At 35.9% G+C, this 24393-nt stretch overlaps 2 protein-coding genes across 8 annotated transcripts in view; one reads left to right on the forward strand and one right to left on the reverse strand.

Annotated features, from left to right (window-relative positions):
* tho2 (THO complex subunit 2-like protein) overlaps positions 1–7357 on the forward strand; it is a 1047711-nt gene extending 1040354 nt beyond the window's left edge. For all 4 annotated transcript variants that reach the window (XM_090374101.1, XM_090374103.1, XM_090374104.1 and 1 more), the window contains one exon: positions 6955–7357. In XM_090374101.1, the coding sequence (XP_090230227.1) occupies positions 6955–7012 (58 nt within the window). In that variant the 3' untranslated portion in view covers positions 7013–7357. The remainder of the gene's footprint in view (positions 1–6954) is intronic.
* LOC150085548 (uncharacterized) overlaps positions 7322–24393 on the reverse strand; it is a 265285-nt gene continuing 248213 nt past the window's right edge. For all 4 annotated transcript variants that reach the window (XM_090374108.1, XM_090374109.1, XM_090374106.1 and 1 more), the window contains one exon: positions 7322–7504. In XM_090374108.1, coding sequence (XP_090230234.1) covers positions 7433–7504 — 72 coding nt within the window. In that variant the 3' untranslated portion in view covers positions 7322–7432. The remainder of the gene's footprint in view (positions 7505–24393) is intronic.

The raw sequence follows: 24393 nt of genomic DNA on the forward strand, positions 1-24393 counted from the left end.
ACAACCCCCCCCCCCACATACACACAACGTACTACCACAGAATATGTCAGCTAGTTCACGAACACCCCCTCACCCAGTATTCAACGAACCGACATATCTACAGGTTACAAATCTTTCCTCGTGTACGCTATCGCAGGACCAGATTTCACTTTTATCCAAAGGACTAAATTATAATTTTACAAATATTACAAATATACATATGTATTGGTGTATATTCCAGGTCTAAATTCACCGAGATGTTCCAGTAACCTGTGTGGACTAATATTCATATTCCGCACTATTCCATCCCAGATGTTGAAAGAGAAACACTGTTGGTATTACTCATGCTATATGGGTTTGCTTCATCTATTCATAGGATCTTGATAAAGAACATAAGATCCTCTGCACACTTCTGTAATAGCCATGTACAGTGGACTGTTTCAGTGTGATAGGGATGCATCTCTTGTTCCATATAAAGTCCTTCACACAAAAGACTTTCCACATGTGCACTATCTCCTGTATTTAGATTTTGATTCTTGCAATGAGTCCAAATTGTGTATAGCTTGTACTGCATTAGCATACACATAACAGATCTACATTTGATCAGTTTCGTGTCTTTCTTTACTTATATAAACTCTAAAAGGAAGGGGATGAATCTGATTGGTCCACTTGACATCGATGATTCGACTGTTGATGATCCTGCTCAGATAGCAAACAAACTGAATGAGTATTTTGCATCTACATTCACACGTGAGGAATTATTAAGGTTTGAAAATGGCAGAAGGTTATCAAATTGTAGCAGGATACTTAATGATTTTGTAATAACTGAGAGCAAAGTGGAAGAGAAACTGTTGAAGTTAAACGTAAGAAAAGCACCTGGGGTGGATGGGATCTATCCAGTTATATTAAAGGAGGCGGCAAAGCAACTAAGCAAACCCTTAGCCATAATTATGAGAGCATCCTTGGACTCAGGGAAGGTTCCCACAGACTGGAGATGTGCAAATGTATCCCCAATTCACAAAGGGGGATCGACGGGTGACACGAGTAATTACAGACCAGTTAGTTTAACTTCTGTTCCAGGTAAAATAATGGAGTCGCTGGTTAAAGATGCATTGCAGGATCATTTAGACAAGACTGCAGCAATAATTCAGACACAGCATGGGTTTGTTAAGGGAAAGTCTTGTCTGACAAATTGGATAGGATATTATTAGCATTAGAATTAGTAGAGGCATATGATGCAAGAAAGCAAGCTTATTCAGCATCAGCCAAAAAAAAAAAAAAAAAAGCACAACCACTACTCCCATTTTACCCCTCCATTCGTTCGAAATACCTGTCCAGCTGAGCCTTAAATTTGTTTAGGCTATCAACTTCAACAACAAGTGATGGAAGTCTATTCCACAAACCAACTGCCCGCTGGCTAAAGGCAAATTTCCGGACATTTATCCGACATCCGTCCTTCCTCAATTTGAATTTATGCCCTCTGAGTTGATTATTCTGAGCAAGAGGAAGAATCCCATCGGCATTGAGCATGCTCAAGCCATTCAAAGCCTTATACACCTCTATCAGATCACCTCGCCGATGCCTAGTCCCCAGACTCTGTAATTTGCAAAACTTAAGCCTTTCTTCGTAAGAGCAACCCATTGTTCCATTCACTAATCTTGTTGCCCTTCTCTGTACTCGTTCCAGCAGCTCTACATCCTTCTTGAAATGAGGCCTCCAGACCTGTATATGGTACTCAAGGTTTGGCCTGACCAATGCCTTATACAAGGGAATAATCACATCCCTATCCCTGCTAGAAAAATTCCTGTATATCATTGACAAGACACCATGAGCTACTCTTGCAGCTCGTCTGCACTGCTCAGAGAAATTCATATCTGCCTGCACAATTACCCCCAGGTCCTTTTCATTCTCTACCAATGTCAGCGTAATACCACAGAGTTGATACGTTGATCTGGGGTTACTGTTTCCCATATGTAGTACTTTACATTTGTCAATGTTAAACTTCATTTGCCACCTCTCAGCCCATCTGCTCAACCTTTCCAGATCCCGTTGCAGCAGCATAGCATCAGTAGTGTCCTTAACAACCCTGCCAACCTTTGTATCATCTGCAAACTTGGACATTAAGCTTGATATACCATCATCTATATCATTTATAAATACAGAAAACAACAATGGACCCAACACTGAACCCTGAGGAATTCCACTAATAACATTAGTCCACGTTGAGCAGTGTCCATTGATTACCACTCTCTGTCTTCTGCCACTCAACCATCCCTTTATCCATAGCAACAATTTGCCACCAATGCCACACTGCTCCAATTTGTGCAGCAGTCTTCCATGCGCAACAGTATCAAAAGCCTTTCTAAGATCCAAATATATAATATCAAAGTTATTCCCTGCATCCAGTTCTTTTGTGACTACATCATAGTATCCAATCAAATTGGTCAGACAAGACCTGCCCTTAACAAAACCATGCTGTGTCTGAGCTATAACTGAATTCTTGTCCAGATGATCCTGCAGTGCTTCTTTAACCAGTGCCTCCATTAATTTTCCTGGAACCGAAGTTAAACTAACAAGTCTATAATTACTTGTGTCAGCCTTTGATCCTCCTTTGTGAACTGGAGATGTGCAAATACATTTGCACATCTCCAGTCTATGGATACCTCCCCTGAGTCTAAAGAAGCTCTCATAATTATGGCTAGGGGTTTGCTTACTTCCTTTGCTGCCTCCTTTAATATAACTGGATAAATTCCATCCACCCCGGGTGCCATTTTTATGTTTATCCTTAACAATTTCTTCTCCACTTTCCTCTCAGTTATTAGAAAATCATCTAGCTCACTGCCAATGTTTACTTCACCTACGACATTCCCCTTCCTGAATAACTCCTCATGTGTGAATGTAGATGCAAAATACTCGTTTAGATTGTTAGCCACCTGAGCAGGATCCTCTACTGTTGAACCATCAACATCCAGTGGACCAATCTGATTCATCCCTTTCCTTCTTGAGTTTAAATAGGTAAAGAACTCTTTTCTGTTTTTCTTTGCATCCTTTGCCAAGGATGTCTCATAATCTGCCTTTGCCTGCCTAATCTCCTTTGTGACTTGGTTACAGACCAACTTATATCTATCATAGGCTTCCATGTCACCCATTAATTTGTATGTATCCCATGCATTTTTCTTCTCTGCCATATGTCTCATTAGTTCATCTGATAACCATTTAGGCCTGAACCTGGAACAATATTTCTTGGTTGGTATGTAAAGCCTGGTAGCTTCCAAGATTAGTTCCTTGAATGCTTCCTATTTTGAATTTGCTGTTAGTAACATCATCAGTTGGTCCCACTGTATAGAATTTAAATACTGTCTCAGCCCATCATAGTCGCCTTTACGAAAGCAAAAACCCTTCCCTTTACCTCTGATGGTAGTTACCTCCTTGAGTAAATCTCACTTCAGCAAACTGTGATCACTGCCACCTAGTGGTTCCTTTATCTGCAGAGTCTTAATGCATGAAGAATCACTACTGATAATCACATCAAGAGTATTACTCCCTCTAGTTGCCTCCCGAACATGCTGGTGTAGAAAACAATCATCCAATAAATCCTCAAAAGCCTTGCTAGTGTGTGAGTGACCAACCCACAAATTCCAGTCAATATCAGTCAGTCAGGGAAATTAAAATCCCTCATTATAAGACTCTGATTTACTGGCCCATTCTATTTCCCTGTACCGTATCTTATTATACTCATCAGAGTCATTAGGCCTATAGCACACTCCTACTCTCAATTTTGATTTACCCATGCTTATGTCACATCAAACTGACTCAACACTGCCCTGTCCATCGTTGTCGCCTGGCTTCACTTCCTTGGATTTTATGTGTTTTTTAATTAATAGCATAACCCCTCCTCCCTTCCTATCCTGTCTATCCTTTCTGTAGACATACTCCCCAAATTCCAGTTCTGCATTCCTTATATCTGTGTGACACCAAGTCTCTGATATCCCAACAATATCTGCCTTTGATGTTTTGAGCAAAACCTCAAATTCATCAAATTTATTTACTAAATTCCTAGCATTGGTGTACACGCAAGTATACATGCACCTGTTTCTATTCTTAGCTACCCTAACACAACCCATGTGTTTACTTGTACCGCAATGACTTCCAGCAGTCTCTGAAATATCCTGCATATTGTTTTTCAGGCTTCTGCTCATTCCAACAGAAGCAGTGCAAGAATCTCTTTCACCTCTGCCAGTCGCTACTGTTAATCTATTTGTCTTTGTCTCCCCTGAAGCTAGCAGTTTTAAATGTGGTTATGATGTGGTTACAAAGAAACTGGATGCAAAAAATAATTTTGATATCATATATTTGGATTTCAGGAAAGCTTTTGAAACTTGTGCATGGAAGACTACTGTACAAATTGGAGCAGAATGGTATTAAGGGTAGGTTCCCACAATGGATAAAAGGATGGTTGAGTGGGAGAAGACAGAGGGTGGTAATCAATGGACGCTGCTCTTCGTGGACTAATGTTATTAGTGGAGTCCCACAGGGTTCGGTGTTGGGTCCACTGTTGTTTTGTATATTTATCAATGATATTGATGAAGGTATATCAGGCTTAGTGTCGAAGTTTGCAGATGATACAAAGGTTGGCAGGGTTGTTAATGACAGTAATGGCAGTGTGCTACTGCAACAGGATCTATATAATTTGGGCAGATGGCCCAAGAAGTGGCAACTGAAGTTTAACCTTGACAAATGCAAAGTACTGCATATGGGTAGAAGTAACCCCAGAGAAACGTACCAACTGTGTGGTACTACACTTAAGGTGGTAGAAAATGAAAAAGACCTGGGAGTAATTGTGCAGGCAGATATGAAGTTTTCTGAGCAATACAGACAGGCTGCCAAGGTAGGTCATGGGGTTTTGTCAATGATATATAGTAATTTTGCTAGAAGGGAAAATGAGGTAATTATCCCTCTGTATAAGGCAATGGTCAGGCCACGCCTTGAGTACTGCGTACAGGTCTGGAGGCCTCATTTTAGGAAGGATGTAGATTTACTTGAGCGTGTACAGAGAAGGGCAACAAGATTGGTGAGGGGAATGAAGGGATCCTCTTACCAAGAGAGGCTTAAGTTCTGCAAATTGCAGTGGTTGGAGACTAGGCCCTGCGCAGTGATCTGATTGAGGTGTATAAGGCCTTGAATGGGTTGAGCACGCTGAATTCTGATGGGATCCTTCCACTTGTTCAGATTACAAACCTAAGGGGGCATAAATTCAAATTAAGAAAGGACAGATGTAGAATAGATGTGCGGAAATTTGCCTTTAGCCAGCGGGTGGTTAATTGCTGGAACGAACTTCCATCTGTCACTGTGGAAGTTGATAGGTTGAATAAATTTAAGGAGGTACTGGACAGGCATTTGGAGGGAATGGTGTGATTTTTTTTTTTTTTTTTTGGCTGATGCTGCATAAGCTCATACATTTGCTTTCTTGTATCACGTGCCACTACTACTACATCTATCAAGTTGACAATCTGGATAGTTTGTGTTTAATGCCTAGCAGCCACAGCACTGTTTCCCATGCAGTCACCTAATACTAGATGCATATAAGCTACCTCACCAAATGAGTACTTATGCCAAGGTGATCATGCCCCATTGACTACAGCAAAATGGCCTTGCAACCTCAAACAATTTGATCACCTCATGTACAATATAAGCAGTCAATAAGTCGGACGAGCTAGCTCATATTTGGAACATCAATGAACCTTGCCAAAAAGAAAGTACCCTCAGTAATAAAACAAAGGGAAAAATAAAGAGAATGGAATTACAAGTTGGTGAATTAAAGAAAAATACAGTATGACTGCAGTTCAAACTCAATGTTTTTGACTAGGATCATCCAGCAAACCTGAAAACAAACTTAATTTACATCTGAACATAATATTCAAATTGTGGTTAAACCTCTAAAGATAAGGCTCATATACTTCATTCCTTATAAAAAAAAACAGTTTTAGATCAAAACATTGTTTTGTTTGTTATAAGGAAACAAATTCTGTAAATCTCATTAGTTTTTGTAATTGTGAAATTTGGGAACTGTTAAAACCAAATGAAGTAATTTCGTACCACATGTCTTAATCTCCAGCTGTTTGCAAAAGGACAGATTGTACAAATAATTTATTTTATGTGTTTATTAGTAATAAGCTTAATACCCAGGGGCTCACATCTGGTGAGTATGGGCTTGGCACACCCAGGGTCCTGAGCTGGATATCATCATTCTTCTCTTTCTTGGTGATTCCCTCCTCCTGTCTCTTTGTCTGTCTGGGTAACTAAATTTTTTTTGGCTGGTGCAGCATAAGCCTCAGGCTTTCTTGCACCATATGGCTAATAATAAATAAATGTGTATAAAACACCTACAAATTGTATATTTTTATGTTAAACGTAAATAGGTTTTAAAAAATGTATAAGTTTGTTCAAAGTTATCTGAAATGTTTATGTATGTTACATCCTGCTAGCCAACAGGCTGACTCAAAGGTGACACCAATAGTGGTGAATAAATGGATTTTCATTCATTCATCTGGTTGTCCCCCCCCCATTGGGATTTGCTGAGGCAACATCCCATGTGGTGTAATTATTCCCCCCTTTCTAATTTGCATAACCCTTTGCAGATGGTTTCTATAATTATAGAGCAGGTTCTTGCCATGACGTGCACCATCATTCTACAGCCAAAATGCTGGAGGTGGTATCCTATAAAATCAATAGGCATGGGTTTTTTTTTTTTTTTTTTTTATAAATTTTATTTTATAAATTCACATTTATTGTGCCATGTTTCCTATTATTTAGTATAAGCATGTTTTTTTTCACCTATTTCTCTAATACCAGAAGTTCAAGTCACAAAACTTGAACATCAGGCATATCCTATAGAACTTATGGAAGGAAATTGTGTGTGTGTGTGATTTCTCTCCCCCCCCCCCAAAAAAAACTGTTTTCTTTAACTCTTGGCAGTCATCGGAGTTCTTGTGGATCTAGTTCATCTACAGCTTCCTTGAAGAAAAGGTCATGAACATACTTAAAGACCAGTGTATTAAAACATTTATACAAAACCTGACTTTTGGAACAAGAGACCTCCAAAATATCTACATCTCAAAGAGGTTCCACAGTTTAAAGAAGTTAATCAAATTATGGTAATTTCTGAACAGCAGCTGATTTTGTAATAGCTACCTCCATTGATTAATTGTAATGCAAGCTCATACTTTGATGTTGGGGTAGTTAAAAAAGAAAGAAAATCTAAACACATCCAGTTCTATTTACTCCACGTAATGTGGAAGTAAATGTGTTATTTTATATTTCTTGACAAATACCAAAGGCAGAGTTGCCTGAAACAATTTTTTTTTATTATTATTTTGCAAAAATGAAACAAAATATAGCTGTTATAGTGTGTAAAACATGGCTTCTGATATTAAGGGGATACACTGATGATCAGTTACAGATGGTTTCTTCTGGCCAGCTGTTGGTCATACAAGAATTTCATAACTTGAGGTGATCGCAGTAATGCCTGTAAGAATATTAAAATAAAAATTATACAATTATCTTATACACATACACACAAAATAAATTTAATACATAATTGATAACACTTATTTTGAATTGCTGTATATAAAAAGCATGCACATTGTAACATCATTTACATAGTAGACATTCATTGGATATGAAAGCATTCAAAGTGCAGATCTCTTTTCATTAAGATTTTCTAGGGGGGAAATACTTCTGCAATAAATATTTTGTATAGTGTGCACATTATTGTATTTAGTTTATTAAAGCACAAATGCATTATTCATTGTCACTTTTTTATGAGTTTTAAACTTATGTACACTTTTTTTTTTAAAAAATTGTGTGTTCATTCATCCAGTTATTTAAGCACAGAATTTCTTGTACCATGTCTTGTTAAAGTTCAAAATAAAATTTATATTTTCATAAATGGATTGATTTTAATTGTAAAAAATATTCATGAATGGATAAACTCATGCCAGACTTTTCTGTATACACTTGAAAATGGAATGAAAACATTTACTGCAGTTCAGTAAGCAATGTTGTAACCAAAGACCAGTATTTCCTTTTATAGGTATTACTTTTATTTTCTGGTAAAAATGATTACACAAAGAGGCACACATTTACTTGCTTAAAAGGTAAACTGCAGCCATTATCAACCCACTGCAAGATGGAAGCCTCCTCAATTCACAGTGAGGGAAATAGACATAATCTGCCACGCTGGTCCAGTGCAGGTTTGCAGATCGACCGTATATAGCAATCGGGCTTGAACCCCGGTCTACTCAAGGAGCATGTGCTACTGCACACCCACTCCTGACCACTCGGCTACAGAGCCCTACTTTACTTGCTTATACACTATTAATGCTAGCAGTATAATAAATAAATTTGATGGTTAATTCAGCAAATTCTGATATTGTGTACAGAAAGGTCAGGCGTGATGGGGGAGCGATATGCTTTTGGTTAAGAAGCATATTGCATTCTAAAATTGTATAGCCAGTAAACGTCGATTGCCACTCTAAATATTCATTATTCAAAGAGTTAAGCATGCCACGAAATATTATGAGAATGCAGAGAAAAGTAGCAAGGAATTCTTATGCATATCTTAACACTACAAGTAAAGAGGGGTGTGTGTGTGTGTGTGTGTGTGTGTGTGTGTGTGTGTGTGTGTGTGTGTGTGTGTGTGTGTGTGTGTGTGTGTGTGTGTGTGTGTTGATCCATAGGGTATAAATGGCATGTAACTGTTTATGATCCTGTTCAGGTTGCTGGAAAAAAAAAAAGAAAAGAATCAATATGTTATATCTATATTCACACATGAAGCTTTTAGAATTGGAGTTAGCAGACATCTAAATACCAATTTGGAGATAAATCATTTTATAATAACTGAAAGAAAAGGTGGAAAGAACTTGCTGCAGCTAAACATAAACAAAGCACCTTGGGTTCTTGGAATCTATCCAATTATATTAAAATAAACAGTAAAAAAGTAGTCAAATCCTTAGCCATAATAACAAGAGCATCCTTAAATTTAGAAGAAGTCCTTGCAGATTGGAGATGTGCAAATCTACCTTCTGTTCACAAGAGTGATTCAGATGTGGGGGTGAAGTGGGAAACTACAGACAATAGTTAAAGTAATGCAAGATTATCTTGATGAGAGTAGAGCTACACAGATTTATTAAAAAAAGAGATCATGGCTGACCAATCTCATCAGCTGATATCTGTTTGTCGCAAAAGAATTAGAAGCAAAGAATAATTATGGCATTATATAAACTGGATCAGTGTGACATTGGAGGCAAGTTACTAGCACGATAAAGGCATGACTCAGTGGTGATAAATGAAAAAAAGGAATTTTGCAAGCAGGGACAAAGAGGTAATTCTGTTGTGTAGGACATATACCAGGTAGAAAAGAGCAACTTTGAGTAAGCTGGGAGCACAAAACAATATTCTTACCAAAAAAAGAATGGAGCTCTGGAAACATGACATCTACATAGTAACCTAATTGAAATGTATAAAGCTTTAAAAGGGACAAATAAACTGAAAACAGATATGAAAAAAATTTTAATTTGGTCAGAGAGCAATTATTCATTGTTGAAATAAACTTTCACTTACTGTTATGGAAAGCGTTTGTACAAATAAAGGCAGGGTTTTTTTTTTTTTTTTTTTTTTTTTTTGCTTGTTCTAGAGACTTTTGATTCCTTAAACATGTTTGCCAATTCTACCAAAATGAGAGCTTCTCAGATTCTGTAATTTAATTAGGGAAAAGAAACACTGCTGTCAAAATTATTAAAGTCCAAAATTTAATTTGTCTGTACACTAATGCCAAAGTACTATAAAGAAATTAAATTTGATCTTTTCATTAAGTGAATTAATACTGATGTAGTTGGGCTTTCTGATACATGGTATCAGAAAGCCAAACTCAGAAGGTACAAAATGAAGAATTTCATTTCAGTGAATATTATGTATTCAGGAGAGATTGTGCCAGAAGAATGGAGAAATAGCATTTCTGATCAAAAACTGCCTGTGGTAGTAATAATGTTCCCTGAGTCAGATCAAGGTTGATCATGTTGAGTCAGTATAGTGCAAAATTACATGCAGTAAAGGGATGATAACAGGGTGGATATGTTACAGGCAAAATGAGCTGAAGAGCATGACAAAAAATTTGTTTTGCCAGATTGAATGGCTAGCAAGAATGGCTGTTTCATTATATTAAATATACCTCTTGTAGTGTAGCTTTAATATACCTCTTGTAGATTGGAAATACACTATATGATAACAGTTGTTTCAACAAACTGGGATAACTGCTATTTATCAAATGTGTCTGAGAGAGTTAATGAGGTCTAATATCCTAGATCTGGTTCTCTATAACATGCATAACTGTATCAAAAACTTGACAATAAGGAAACCAATAACTCATGACCAAAAATAGCATAAAATGGAAAAAGTATCTAAGGAAATTTATGTAATCAAAGCTAAAAGCTTCAATTATGGGGGGGGGGGGGGGCTGTGACTGAATGAGATATTTATTGGGCTCTGTTTACTGTATGCTGTCAGATATAAATATACTACAGGAAATATTTAAAGGATTTATCCTCAAAGCCATAAATGTATTCATACCTGGAGTCAAGTTCCATAAACATAAGATGCCAAAATGAATGACTGTTGAGGTTAAAAGTTTAATTGAGCAAAAGAAACAAGCAAGTGCAATCACATGGTTCTGATTCAGTGATGAGGTAAAACAGGTGAATGCTGATTATGAGAAAGCACTAACAATGAGCTAAAAATGGGGATAGGAGAGTTTTTCTCATATACAAAAAAATAGAAGAGCAAATCAAATGGATCCCTTAACTGGTTGCAGGGTTGGTCCCTGGAAAGCCCAGCAGAAATGGCACATGAATTGAATGGATACTTCTTAATGACATATACAGTCAAAAGGAAGCTCAAACTCCTGGACAATATTAAGGAATCTCATTACTGCAAAATATGCGATATAAAGATCTCAGAAAAGTGTTTTATTTGAAAAAAAAAAAAAAAAAACTATTGCAGTTAGAGGGAGAAGTATATATTCAGTTATGATTAAAAAGGTTTCATATGAATGAATCCAACCAATTGAAATGTTAATGAAAGCATCATTACACTCCAAGAAGATTCCCTTAGACTGGATATGTGTTAATGTCTCCTCAATCCACAAAGGTGGTGCTAAAGAGAAATTGGGTAACTATAGGATAGTAAATTTGACTTTTGTGTTGGGGAAAGATCATGGATTCTAAGGATGTGATTCAGACTACAAACCCCACCTTAGCAAGAATTATCCTTGAATAGATCCTGCAATGTTCATTAAGGTGAGATCATACCTGAGCAATCTGGTAAATTACTGATACGATCATTAAATAGTTGAATACAAGAAACAATTTTGACATATCTCTGGACTAAACTTTTGATAAGTCCTTCATGGAAAACTGCTGTATAAAATGAAAAAAACTACGTAAGGATCCTGTGCTGGGTCAAAAATTAACTAAAAGGCATGAGGCAGTTGTGATCATAAATGATCCACACTGAAGACATCAGGGCTTAGTTTTAGGTCCTCCTATTTCTAATTTTCATAAATGATATTGACAGGAGTAGTCAATGGAAGTGAAGCTGTCAAAGTCTGCTGATGATTTGAAGGTGCAAAGGGTATTTAACAATTTGAGCCAAGCCATGTTGCTTTAAAAAAAAAAGACTTGGATCAGTTGTATTTAATGCTACTAAATTTAAGGTTAGGAAGGCATGAGTTGTCTTGTCCATAATTTATAGGATCTTTTCTAGTATGAAGAAGAATACTATCCCTCTATACAGGACAGTGGTTCAGCTACATTTGGAATACTGTATTCTTGAGACCACACTTAAAGATACAGAACTTCTGGAGAAGGCTCAAAGAAGGGTGACCCAACTAGTAATGAGTGCAAAGTGTGACAACTAAACATCTTAAGGGGAAATCTGACTGAAGTGTATAAGGAACTGAAAGAGTTGAGTAAGGTCTGTTCTCCCTTACTGATGAGTCACAAAAATAAAAGCTCAGGGAATAACAGAAGGATGGACACAGCAGAGAATACTGTGGTATTTCCATGTGCTACTAATAGGAAATTTTCATACAGAACTTCCAGAATTTATTCATATGGAAATTTTAATTATTGTGCAAAATACTTTTTTCAGCTATTTATATTACATGTTATGCTAGGAGGGCATCACATTGCATTGCCATTCTGTTTGTTACCTGAAAAAAGGAACATACTTAAAAGAAATTATTTTTGTCAAAAGTGGATGTGTCATTTATTTAGTATTAAGGCAGCAATCTATAGATGTTGGTTTTGAAATGGCTATTCACAATAATGTAGTTCCATTTAGGGTATGAGACAAAACATTAACCAAATCACGGGATTCTTAATCCACTCGGAGGGAAAACCACCTGACTTTTATTTTCTTCTGACTTGAAAGAAGAAAAACTATTTTCATCATGCAACCTTTGCCAGCAGCTGACTAAGAAAGCCAAAAAATGGCTCTGCCTGGCTCAAAAAAGTCATCAGAAAAGCACACAGCAAAAGCAAGTTAATCTGCAAGTACAAAAATTTAGAATCAGATATAGTAAAATGGATGAACTATTTATTTGGCATTCCATTTTTGAATGCAGGCAAAGTTTGTGATTATTTTGTGGAGTTTTATGTTTTTAATGATAATGATAAAAGAGAGCTCCACCTTGATTATTTGCTTCCACATATATAAGAAGAAATAAACACCATTTCTTTCACTTATCTGGCTGGCATGGATTAGATAAAGAATCCTAGAAAAAGAAATGCTGAAACTGAAAATAAATCTTTACCAACTATAAATAAGGAAATTACCCAATTTTTAATTTCACTATTCCAAACATCAGGGCCATGCGAAGGTAACTGGGGGCAAAGCTCCATTCAGGGCCATTTCGATATTTTTAATAATTTTTGTTGTTGTTGCTATTATTATCATTATTGATAACCTCCCAATAATCCCCTATTTTGAAATTTTATATACCCCCCCCCCCCCCAATGAGGATAAAAAATTAAAAACCTTACAAAAAATAGAAGACAAGGATTTTATGTTTGAATTGTTAGAACGTGACTTATTTGAAAGAGGGAAGAGTTGTAAAAACAGTAAGGAAGTACTGACTGTGCAAAACAGAAGGAAAAAATTGGAAAGATGTGTTCTAATAAAGATTACGATAACAGATTTATGAATATTTTAAGAAATATCTATATTTTCCTACCAAAAAAAAAAAAAAAAAAAAACATTCCAGCATTTTTATCTAATTGGCTGCTTCGCAAAGAAGAAGAAAAAATAATTGCATACAGAGGGAGTCAGGCCACCATATCAAAACAATATTAAAAGCATTCGCAAATTATAGGATAAAATGTAATACTTTTATGAGGTATTAATTAATATTAGGCTGGGAGAAGAAGATTGTAGAGTGGTTGATGAAACTCATCATTGTACATGTACATACATTGTGGAAATATATGAGTTTTCAGTTTAACCAAACCCAATCAAAAATTTTTTAAATTCAAGTAGTGGCAACACAAGAACAAGATACGATACTTTGACATTGTTAATTGTGCAGTTAGTTGTACTAGGGACAGTTATTATGACTGATGGAGAGAGGGGCTATAATAACATGTATGAAACTTGTGAGTGCAAAACAGTGTTATATAAATACCACTTTGTTGATACTGATAATAACATAATACAAACAAAAATACTGAGTGTTTATGGTGCTCAATAAAAGAGGAAATTATAGGTACTTGTAATGACAATTATGAAAAAGCCATTAATTTGTTTTTATTTCAAAGAAATTATTTAACAGGTATATTTGAGGATAAAATTAAGTTTTTAATAAAAATATAACATATTTTTAATAATCTTAACAATTTTATTATTACTGTATATATATTTTAAAATTTTAAAAATAAATGATTTTTTGGGAGGAGGAGGTAACTTATTACTGTATATTGTTTAAGAATGAAATTAAAATCACGTGTACTTCTAAATTCCTATTTCTATTGCAAAAAAAACAAAGCTCACAATAAAATGAGTACACTGTAATTATACTTTATATAAATTAATACAATTTGAATACAATATAATTATGTACCTTATTTCTAATCACAGGCAAGCTTACTTGCTGATATTCTTGTTTATTTACCTACAGAAGAATCTACCCATTTCTCAATTATATTTTGGAAAGAACATGTTTCTACTGTTTCTCTTTCAACTGAAAGGCACAGGAACGTAATCTGTTTATGTGTTTAAACACGTCTTTATTGATGCTAATTTTACTGTATGATCACTCAGCTTCTGTCACTGTTATGGGAATGGATTCAAATATTCTAATAGCTAGAAATGAAGCTCTTTATAGTGACTCTTTTTAACATCGTGTAGTTGGTCCCGGCCAATTTCTCATTAACCTAATGCTATTTTACATTCGGTATAACAAGCTTGAAAATAAAACGATTTCTCTATAACAACCATAAATTTCTACCTCTTTTCACTTTCTTATTATAATACTCACATTTAATAATGACAGAATGCAATATATTGAGTAATTGCAGCCTGGCTGTGGAAATTGTTTTTTGGTTTTTTTTTTTTTTTTTAGATTTCTCACACTGTGGTAATCAAATTAACATCAACTATAAGTCAGTTACGGTGTATGGTTATTGCTTTGGCTCCAAGACAGTGGATATCTTTGCCAATTGCAGAAAATTAGAATTTTGCAAGCTGTACATAACGGTGTGAATTCTAAGACTGACATCACAACAGTTCGTGCTCGAATCCTGCACCAGATAGGATTCAAGCATGAAAGGCGAAGTATCTGGATCTTGAAAAGGTACTTTTGGAATGTCTAATGATGATGCATGCAGAAAAGGTTCCCGTAAATGGTAATCTTTTAAAAGCTAAGACTAAATTGTTTGCGCATCGAATGGATATTGAAGAATTTAAAAGTTCAGATGAATGGTTCTAGAAATTTAAGACTCATCATGGCCCATCTTTCAAAAAGTGTGGTGAAAATGCAACCATGGATATTGACGCTACAAATGAATGGAAGGAAAAATCATTTAAGAAAAACTACCGAAGAATGCTATTAAACAAAATTGTGCTGTCTCGAAAGCAAAAATCAATGCAAAATCAACATCCTGCAGGCGATGTATTTGTGTTTCAGGATGGGATAGTTGATGAAAAAGTGATCACCAACTGCTTCAAATCATGCTTGATTTACTGCCTTGAATGATGCAATGTGTGAAGTTTGCATGCTTCTTTCTCTATTAATTGCAAAGAACAGTCCATTAATAGTGAAGAAATATTTGAGCATGTACATCATCACCTAAACTTACAGGAAAACTTAAGCTTCAAAGATTAAGCAGAAGTGGATGCAGACATTGAATGTTTCAGAATATGCACAAATGAAGAGGAACTCATTGCAGATATAATGGAATCTTCTTAAATTTGTAGTGATGAAGATGAGGAACCTAGTGTAGTTGAACAAGAAGTTTCAGTGAAAGATGCTCATCAAGGATTAGAACTCGTACAGTGATTTTTTTTTCAAGCTCAGCCTAACTGCTATCACACACTTTCATAATTCTCTTGTTATGTCTTGATAGGTATGTTGCCTATGTAGTGAAATTTACAATTTAATTGTAACTGTACATGTACTGTGCTCTACAAAATTTACATTCATAATTTTCTTGTTTAATACCGTAGTACATATAAATAAGATTATACTATATTGTAGAAGAATTACATTAAATGTTCAAGCTTTTACTTGTTTTTTGCTGATTTTATGAACAACAGTTTTTCAACTGATATAACAACAGTTTTTCTCATTCCCCTACAGCAGGGGTGGCCAACAAGTCAATCATGGACTTAATTTCAGTCGATTACAGCGACTGAAATATACAGTCATCGCTCGATTTGTGCACCTTGTGCAATGAAATTTTTGAGATGGTAGGTCGCAACACATTTTGAAGGAAAAAAGTAGATTGCATCACAAGTTAAGTTGGCCATTCCTGCCCTACAGGATCATTATATAGAGCTTCAACTGTATTACCATATTTGGGAATATTTCTTCCAAGTTATTTCTTATTATGTAATATAGTATATCTATAAGTTTCAAGATAGTTTCAGTTTTAACATACAGTGGCAGAGAAAAAACTGCATCACCTTAAAAAAAGTAATATTTGTATTGAAACATATAAAATATTGTTTGATTACAGTAATTTTGTTTGTTGCAAAGCAAAGGCATTGCATCAGACTAATTGCAAGGTTTCTATAACAGCCGTTTCTATAAATACAGCGTTGGAAGGGTATAGACGCTGATTAGTTTCCTGTTTTGCGGAGGTGTAAGCATGGCTCCATATGTTCAGTTGACACCAAGAGAAAAAAAAGTCTAGCTGTTGCTCTGTCCCAGGAAGGGCTTTCTATGCGTGCTATCACTCATAAAATAGGCTGCCACCAGTCAACAGTATTCTGGGTACCGAAATTAAAGCGTGAAACCGTTGATGTAAAGAGAAGACCTGGATCAGGCTGTAAGAGAGTGATTACACCTTTCCAAGATCAATATTTGAAATGGCTATGTCTTCGTAATAGCCATGCTAGTCCTCCTGATCTAAAACTGGACTTTGAGACGCCCGCTGGTTTGAAACAAGTGCACGAACCATCCAAAAATGGATTTCGTCATGTGGTCTGCATGCCTTTGTTGACCCAAAAAATTAGGAATAATTAAAGACTTAGAGGAAGAATTAAACTCTGGCAGTGAGCTAGATAATTTTGTAATAAATGAGAGGAAACTGGAGGAGAAATTGTTGAGGATAAACATAAAAAAGGCACCCGGGGTGGATGAGATCTATCAGTTATTTTAAAGGAAGTAAGCAAACCCTTAGCCATAATTATGCGAGCTTCATCGAACTCAGGAGAGGTACCCATGGACTGGAGATGTGCAAATGTAACCCCAATTCACAAAGGAGGATCAAAAGGTGACACAAGTAATTATAGACCTGTTGGTTTAACTTCTGTTCTAGTAAAATTAATGGAGGCACTGGTTAAAGAAGCACTGCAGGATCATCTAGGCAAGACTTCAGTTATAGCTTAGACACAGCATGGCTTTGTTAAGGGAAAGTCTTGCCTGACCAATTTGATTGGATACTATGATGCAGTCACAAAAGAACTGGATGCAGGGAATAACTATGATATTATATACTTAGATATTTAGAAAGGCTTTTGATACTGTTGCGCATGGAAGACTACTGTACAAATTGGAGCAGAATGGTATTAAGGGTAAGTTGCTACGATGGATGGTTAAGTGGGAGAAGACAGAGGGTGGTAATCAATGGGTGCTGCTCTTCTTGGACTAATGTTATTAGTGGAGTCCCACAGGGTTCGGTGTTAGGTCCACTGTTGTTTTGTATATTTATCAATGATATTGATGAAGGTATATCAGGCTTAATGTCGAAGGTTGGCAGGGTTGTTAATGACAGTAATGGCAGTGTGCTACTGCAACAGGATCTAGATAATTTGGGCAGATGGACTAAGAAGTGGCAACTGAAGTTTAACCTTTCCAAATGCAAAGTACTGCATATGGATAGAAGTAACCCCAGAGAAATGTACCAACTGTGTGATACTACACTTAAGGTGGTAGGAAATGAAAAAGACCTGGGAGTAATTGTGCAGTCAGATATGAAGTTTTCTGAGCAATGCAGACAGGCTGCCAGGGCAGGTCATGGGGTTTTGTCAATGATATATAGGAATTTTGCTAGCAGGGAAAAGGGGGTGATTATGCCTCTGTATAAGGCAATGGTCAGGCCATGCTTTGAGTACTGCGTACAGGTCTGGAGGCCTCATTTTAGGAAGGATGTAGATTTACTTGAGCGTGTACAGAGATGGGCAACAAGATTGGTGAGGGGAATGAAGGGATCCTCTTACCAAGAGAGGCTTAAGGTTCTGCAAATTGCAGTGACTGGAGACTAGGCACCTGTGCGGTGATCTGATTGAGGTATATAAGGCCTTGAATGGGTTGAGCACGCTGAATTCTGATGGGATCCTTCCACTTGTTCAGATTACGAACCTAAGGGGGCATAAATTCAAATTAAGAAAAGACAGACGTAGATTAGATGTGCAGAAATTTGCCTTTAGCCAGCGGGTGGTTAATCGCTGGAACAAACTTCCATCTGTCGTTGTGGAAGTTGATAGGTTGAATAAATTTAAGGAGGAACTGGACAGGCATTTGGAGGGAATGGTGTGATTTTTTTTTTTTTTTTTTTTTTTTGGCTGATGCTGCATAAGCTCATACACTTGCTTTCTTGCATCAAATGCCACTACTACTACTACTACTTGAACTTTTATTTAAAAACAAAATCCATTCTTCGGTTTTTATTTGTTGAAAATAGATTAATAACTTTTTCATTCAAGTTTGGTGCACTGTTGACCAAATTTTTCTCTATTGAAAGCATTGCTTAAGCATTTAGCCTTTCCTGATTCATAGTGCTCCTTAAAAATGGTTTTATTCTTTTTAATGTCAAATGCCAGCGTTCAGGCTCTGAAGTAGTCATCGGAATGGTCAAAAGAACTTTTATGAATTTTTTAAGTTCACCAAGAACTTCAGCTAGTTATTTTCTGAGGTAAATTTCAGCATCAGTTAATTTGCAATAATTGTGTACATCACGTCTGCTATAGAAAACTTGTAATTCCGTAAGAAGTTTTTCTCTTTCAATCATGGCATATGTAGTCTCCTGTACCTCTTCCATGGGCATTTTCGTACTAAAAATAACAAATTTCTCCTTGTTAAACAATTTAGCAGCAATTAATTGCTTTGTAAAAGAATATCTCTCACCTATGTCAACACTTGTATAGTTGCATACATCTTTTGCTTCGATCAAGAGTGTTTTTGAACGATTTTCACAGTACATTGAATTCCTGATTTTTAGAATGGCATTCTTAAAGTTTCCTATATATTCATGTATTTTAACTTCCACGTGAGGCATTATATGATGGAAAAGTTCTAACCAGAACTCAAATTTTTCATTACTCAAGATGTACAAAATTCCAGTTGCTTCTGAAATCGTCTTATCTGCATCTGCATTTGCTGTTGCTTGTAGTTCCTCCATGCACTTTTTTAAGGATTCAAAATTTTCATAAATGCTGTTCACGGTGCATATATTGAAGTTCCATCTTGTAGGGGGAAGGTCAGGCAACACTGCTGTCCATATGCTTTCTGAGAACAGAGAGACACTGTGGTGATCTCTAGAAAAATGTTGGTATCGACATGAGGTTCGAAAAGAATATTCTTGAATCTTGAGTACAGGCGGGCCTCGATTAACGCGATTAATTCGTCCCGCGAGCACATCGCGCAAAACGGAAACGTGTTAATCGAATATCATAACCAATAGGAAAAATTAATTGGTACTTGACCTTCTGGAATGTCCATAAAGAATTTTAAATAACTTTTAAATAATACCTTTTAAATAACTTTTTAACTGCATGCCATGTAAAAGATAATAAAAATTATAGAATTAAATGTTTATTGTTCAAAATATATAATGGAGAAACTAACTATTTGCTACAGAAATATTTGAACACAGTCGTTTGAACAGTTTTGGCTTTCGTTTTTTCATCATACAATTTCCGATAGCCGACAACATGCTTCTTTCGATGTTAGGATCAACATCCATTACCTTTTATTTAAGGTTCTCTGCGATACGAAAGATTTTGCCTAGTTCTTTTACCGTTATCTCCTTTGAGGTAACATTTTCATCTGGCTCACACTCTTTTTCTTCAGCTTCTTCGTGCACACGCTGTTGCTCTATTTGAAGGAGATCATTGTCACTTAGCTGTTCTAAATGCGAATTCAGTGATTCTCGAACGTTAGCCGCATCCAAGCCTTTGAAACCAAGTTCATTACCAATATTAGTTATGTCTTCAATAACTTTTTGAACTGCATCTTTGAAGCAAGTAAAATCGTTTGCACGGGGTAAAAGATGCTTCCAAACTGCTCTCATATTGCTGGCTGTCACTTCTTCCCATGCTGCATGAATGTTTTCAATGGCCAATCGTATGTTATATTTTTTCCAAAATTCTGGTACAGAAATTGGATTATCTCCTGTTATAGCTTCAAGTGCCTGTGCAAAGGTTCTGCGGAGATAGTAAGCCTTGAAAGTTGCAATCGTCCCCTGGTCGATGGGTTGCAATACCGAAGTCGTATTCGCCGGTAAAAAAACAACTTTCACATTTTCATTTAAGTCACCAAGTGCAGAAGGATGTCCAGGTGCATTATCTAAAAGCAACAGAGCTTTAAAAGTAAGATTATTTTTCTTGCAATAGGCTTCAACTGTTGGACAGAAATAAGACGTAAACCAGTCTTCAAATAGGGCTTTGGTCATCCATGCTTTTTTATTTGAACGAAAAATGACTGGAAGAGTGCAATGGCTGTATCCTTTTAAAGCCCTAGGATTTTGTGCACGGTACACAAGCATGGGTTTCAATTTAAAATCACCTTCAGCGTTACCTCCTAATAAAAGTGTTAGTCGATCTTTTGAGACTTTATACCCAGGTTGTGATGCTTCATTTGCAGCCAAATAAGTTTTAGTTGGCATCCGTTTCCAAAATACGCCCGTTTCGTCTACATTAAATATTTGCCGATCGTCGTATTCAGCATCCTGAATGATTTTTTGCAATTCTGCAGGAAATTTGGCTGCAGCATCTTCATCAGCACTAGCAGCTTCCCCTGTTACTTTAACATTATGCAGTCGTGCTCGATTTTTGAAACGTCCAAACCAACCTGAACTAGCAACAAACATTTCAGTCTCCCCTTGATATTTTGTTTCTTTGAGCTTAGTAAAAAGGTTAATAGCTTTGCTCTGAATATTGTCCTTAGATAATGGAATTCTTTTTTGATTGCAATCTTCTATCCAAATTGATAAAAGACTTTCCATTTCAATCATTATTAGAGTTCTGTTTCTGGTATTTTGTAAGACAAAAGAAGATGATGAAACTTTACCTTTCTCTTTATATTCGTTCTTACGGCTCAAGATAGTTCGTACGGTAGACTCACTATATCCTAGATCTCTTACGATTTTCGCATGGTTTGCACCACGTTCATGTTTTTTAATAACTTCAAGTTTATCAGCTAAAGTAATAACTTTTCGTTTTTTTTTATTACAATCACATTGTTTTTCACTCTTTCTTTTATCCATAATTAACAGGGGTAGAAAATTAGAATTTTTAAATACGTCTGCACGTGACTTTATTAGGTGGAGACAAACAAGTAACATGTCTACTTAGTTGATGGAACACACTGAGGCGGGAAGCGGACAAACGCTTGTTTATTGGCAGTCAGACATTTAGTGCGCAATTCGAATCTTTTTCAACTATCAGAAATAAAAGATCGCGTTAACTGGAAATTTGAATCGCGTAAAGTAAAAAGTGGTATCATTTTTTCCAATCGCGGTAACTGAAAACCGTGTTAAGTGAGGCCTGCCTGTACTACTTGCTGCATTTCTCATCATCAGAGTCAGTTGGTGTGCACAGTAGTGAATAAAATGTGCATTTTTGTACACTTCTTTTATTTTAGCCTGAACTCCCCTTTTCCTGCCATTCATCACACTTGCACCATCAAATGTCTGAGCAACCAGTTTTTGAGTTATTCCTTTGAGAATTATGTCTAACTGATCTAGAATGCACTTCAATATTCTGTCTGACGTTTGGTTTTCCGGAGTAAAAAAAAAAACCCAAAAACACTCAATGTCTCCATTCAGTTCATATCTCAGAATGTGTCATCAGCCATGACAGCTACGAATGAAGCTTTTTTTATTTCATCCGGACATATTTGCAGCAAACAGTCAAGAATATCATTCTGAATAGTTTTTGAAATAGTTTTTGTCCCCGTAAAGGAACTGCAAACTGTCCACAAAATTTAATGCAGTCTATTATTTTAGATAATACCTCGCGATTCTTGGTAACTTCTGTTATGTTTGCAGATCGAAAGTCTGTAGGCCTCACTAAGCTGTTCTTTAATATTTACACTACCTAAAAGCGATAATGAAATCACATTATCAATATGTTTCTTTGAACTCTCATGTTTTAGAGTTTTTTTCTTTCATTCTGTTTATGATTGTAAAGCCACTTTTTGTCCACGTTAAGTCACCTCCGAACAGTAAAATAGAAAACAAAGCAATGCATTTTTAACTTCACAACCACAAAGCCAACTTTTCCTTTGGTACCATTCAGTTTTAAAACTGCAAATATATTTCTTATTATTACTTATTCCCCACTGCGAAATTTGAATCTTTGATGTGGGGGCGGCCTTCTTTTTTAATCACATTTTTTCTTGGAGAGATAATTGTAAAAATCTAAGTTGCTGAAGTTTATTCACTGTCACATGATTTACTTCATGGGGAAGCATTGAGGCCATGATCAAATCTCACAAAATCATGTGTTGTAGAAATAATATTTTACTTATACATCACCTCATAATATAACTTCAACTTACCAAGTTCAAGCTCAATTTGCGATTAAGCTGTGATCACATAATTACACTGTTGAATGTTGAGTATTGACTTAACACTGATATTATTTAGTTATTTAATGGGGATTCGGGCAAATAACAAAAAGACACCTACACTGTGGCTACACACCCATCATGGTCAACAATGAAATCTGCACTGTGCACTTTACAGTGACTGATTTTTTTCACCTATAAAAAATGTATATTGGCAAATTGTCAATATGCTGGTTGCCAATGGCAACCAACTACCAGATATTCACTGGAATGCAAAATGTGTCACTGCCTTGTGCACAGTGAGGCCTACAGTTAATTAAACTTCAAAGTTGGAAACGTTTGTGTTTTTATTTCTTTATTATTGAAATGATTACTGGAAATAGAGGATGCCATACTATATGCGGGTCCTGCTAATAAAATATTCATTGCGTTGCATTGTTCTTCACAAAATTTTATATAACTCCGTTCACTGTATATCTAGATTTAAATAGCTGGGGGTGCCGCAGTGACTATCGACAAGCCACCCCTAATAATGAGGCAAGAAATTGTAATTTTATTTATTAACAAATAATTGTAATAAAACTACTAATTAAATACATTTACTTAAAAAAAAAAAAAAAAACACTGCATAGTATGCTCAGAAATTATTTTCAGACAAGCTGCAATATAAAGAAGACAACACAGTTCCATAATTTGAAAATGAGCATTCTATATGAACTGATGATACTGGAAATACCAGATATATTTTTGCAAACAATGGTTAACTTTGGTAGTCATTTTTCCAGAGAGGGCCAAAAAGTATCTAAATTTTTGTGTATTTTTTCTTGCTCAACAATATCTAAATATATCTGCCACCTCTTCAAATTCAGATGCTAATTCTGGCAATAAAGTTGCATGATCATTGAACTATTTCGAAAATAAAGGTAATTGGCTAGGATCATATAATGCACACTGTTTTGAAAATTCCTATAGCTGGTTGCTTTGGGCCCCTTCCACATATTCTGAAGCTTATTTGGCGGCTGCTGGTTCATAGCCCTTTCATAGTTTTCCATTGCAAAAAAAAAATCTGGAGCCCTGAGCCATGACAAATGATCTACAACTTTGTTGTATACATCAGATGCTAAGAAGTTGTGTGCCTCAAAAGTGGTAAGTGTACTCATTAAATGTCCACCATGAACAGCCAAAAATTCAAGCTCCACAGTTAATATATCCATGCTGTTAGAAGATAACAGCTGAGAGAGTTTTATAACACAGTTAACCAGAAATTCCAATGTGTTATCACTGGAATGGAGGAAAAGATGGCTTATCTATGTTTTACTGATGCAAATAATTCAAATAATATGCTCGGAGCTTTAGAAAAAATTGCTTTCGTGTTGGCAATCAAATTGTCATACAACTCAAGGCAACTTCAAAATTCATCACAAAACAAGGAAAGTGTATGGGCCCAAAGGTTGTGTGAACTGCTTTGGGAAGCACGCCTCTGGAAACCTCACCAAACTTCAAATAGGCTGCACTGTCTGAAGTCAATGCTATTTTCCTTATAATTGTAAAAATTACAATAATTTTTACAATTATAAGGAAAGCTGCAAAAAAAATTACAAGCTGCAAAACTGTGGCATTGTTAACTTGTTCAAGAAATTCAGTGTTGACTAAAAGTGCCCTGGAATCATTTATATCATGCAGGTTAATAGGTTACATAAGGCTATTGACCACATCAACTAGCCACAACCAATGTTTCATCAACTAATACATTTGTAAAATAATAAGAGGAGTTTACCTCAATATAGTACGTAGACACTTCTGTATGATACTCTCCAGAAATTAAAACGAAAAAATCGAAAAACTTACATTAG

This window comes from Mastigoproctus giganteus, chromosome 5, assembly GCF_048544385.1.
Source record: "Mastigoproctus giganteus isolate SK-2022 chromosome 5, ASM4854438v1, whole genome shotgun sequence".
Taxonomy (NCBI): domain Eukaryota; kingdom Metazoa; phylum Arthropoda; class Arachnida; order Uropygi; family Thelyphonidae; genus Mastigoproctus; species Mastigoproctus giganteus.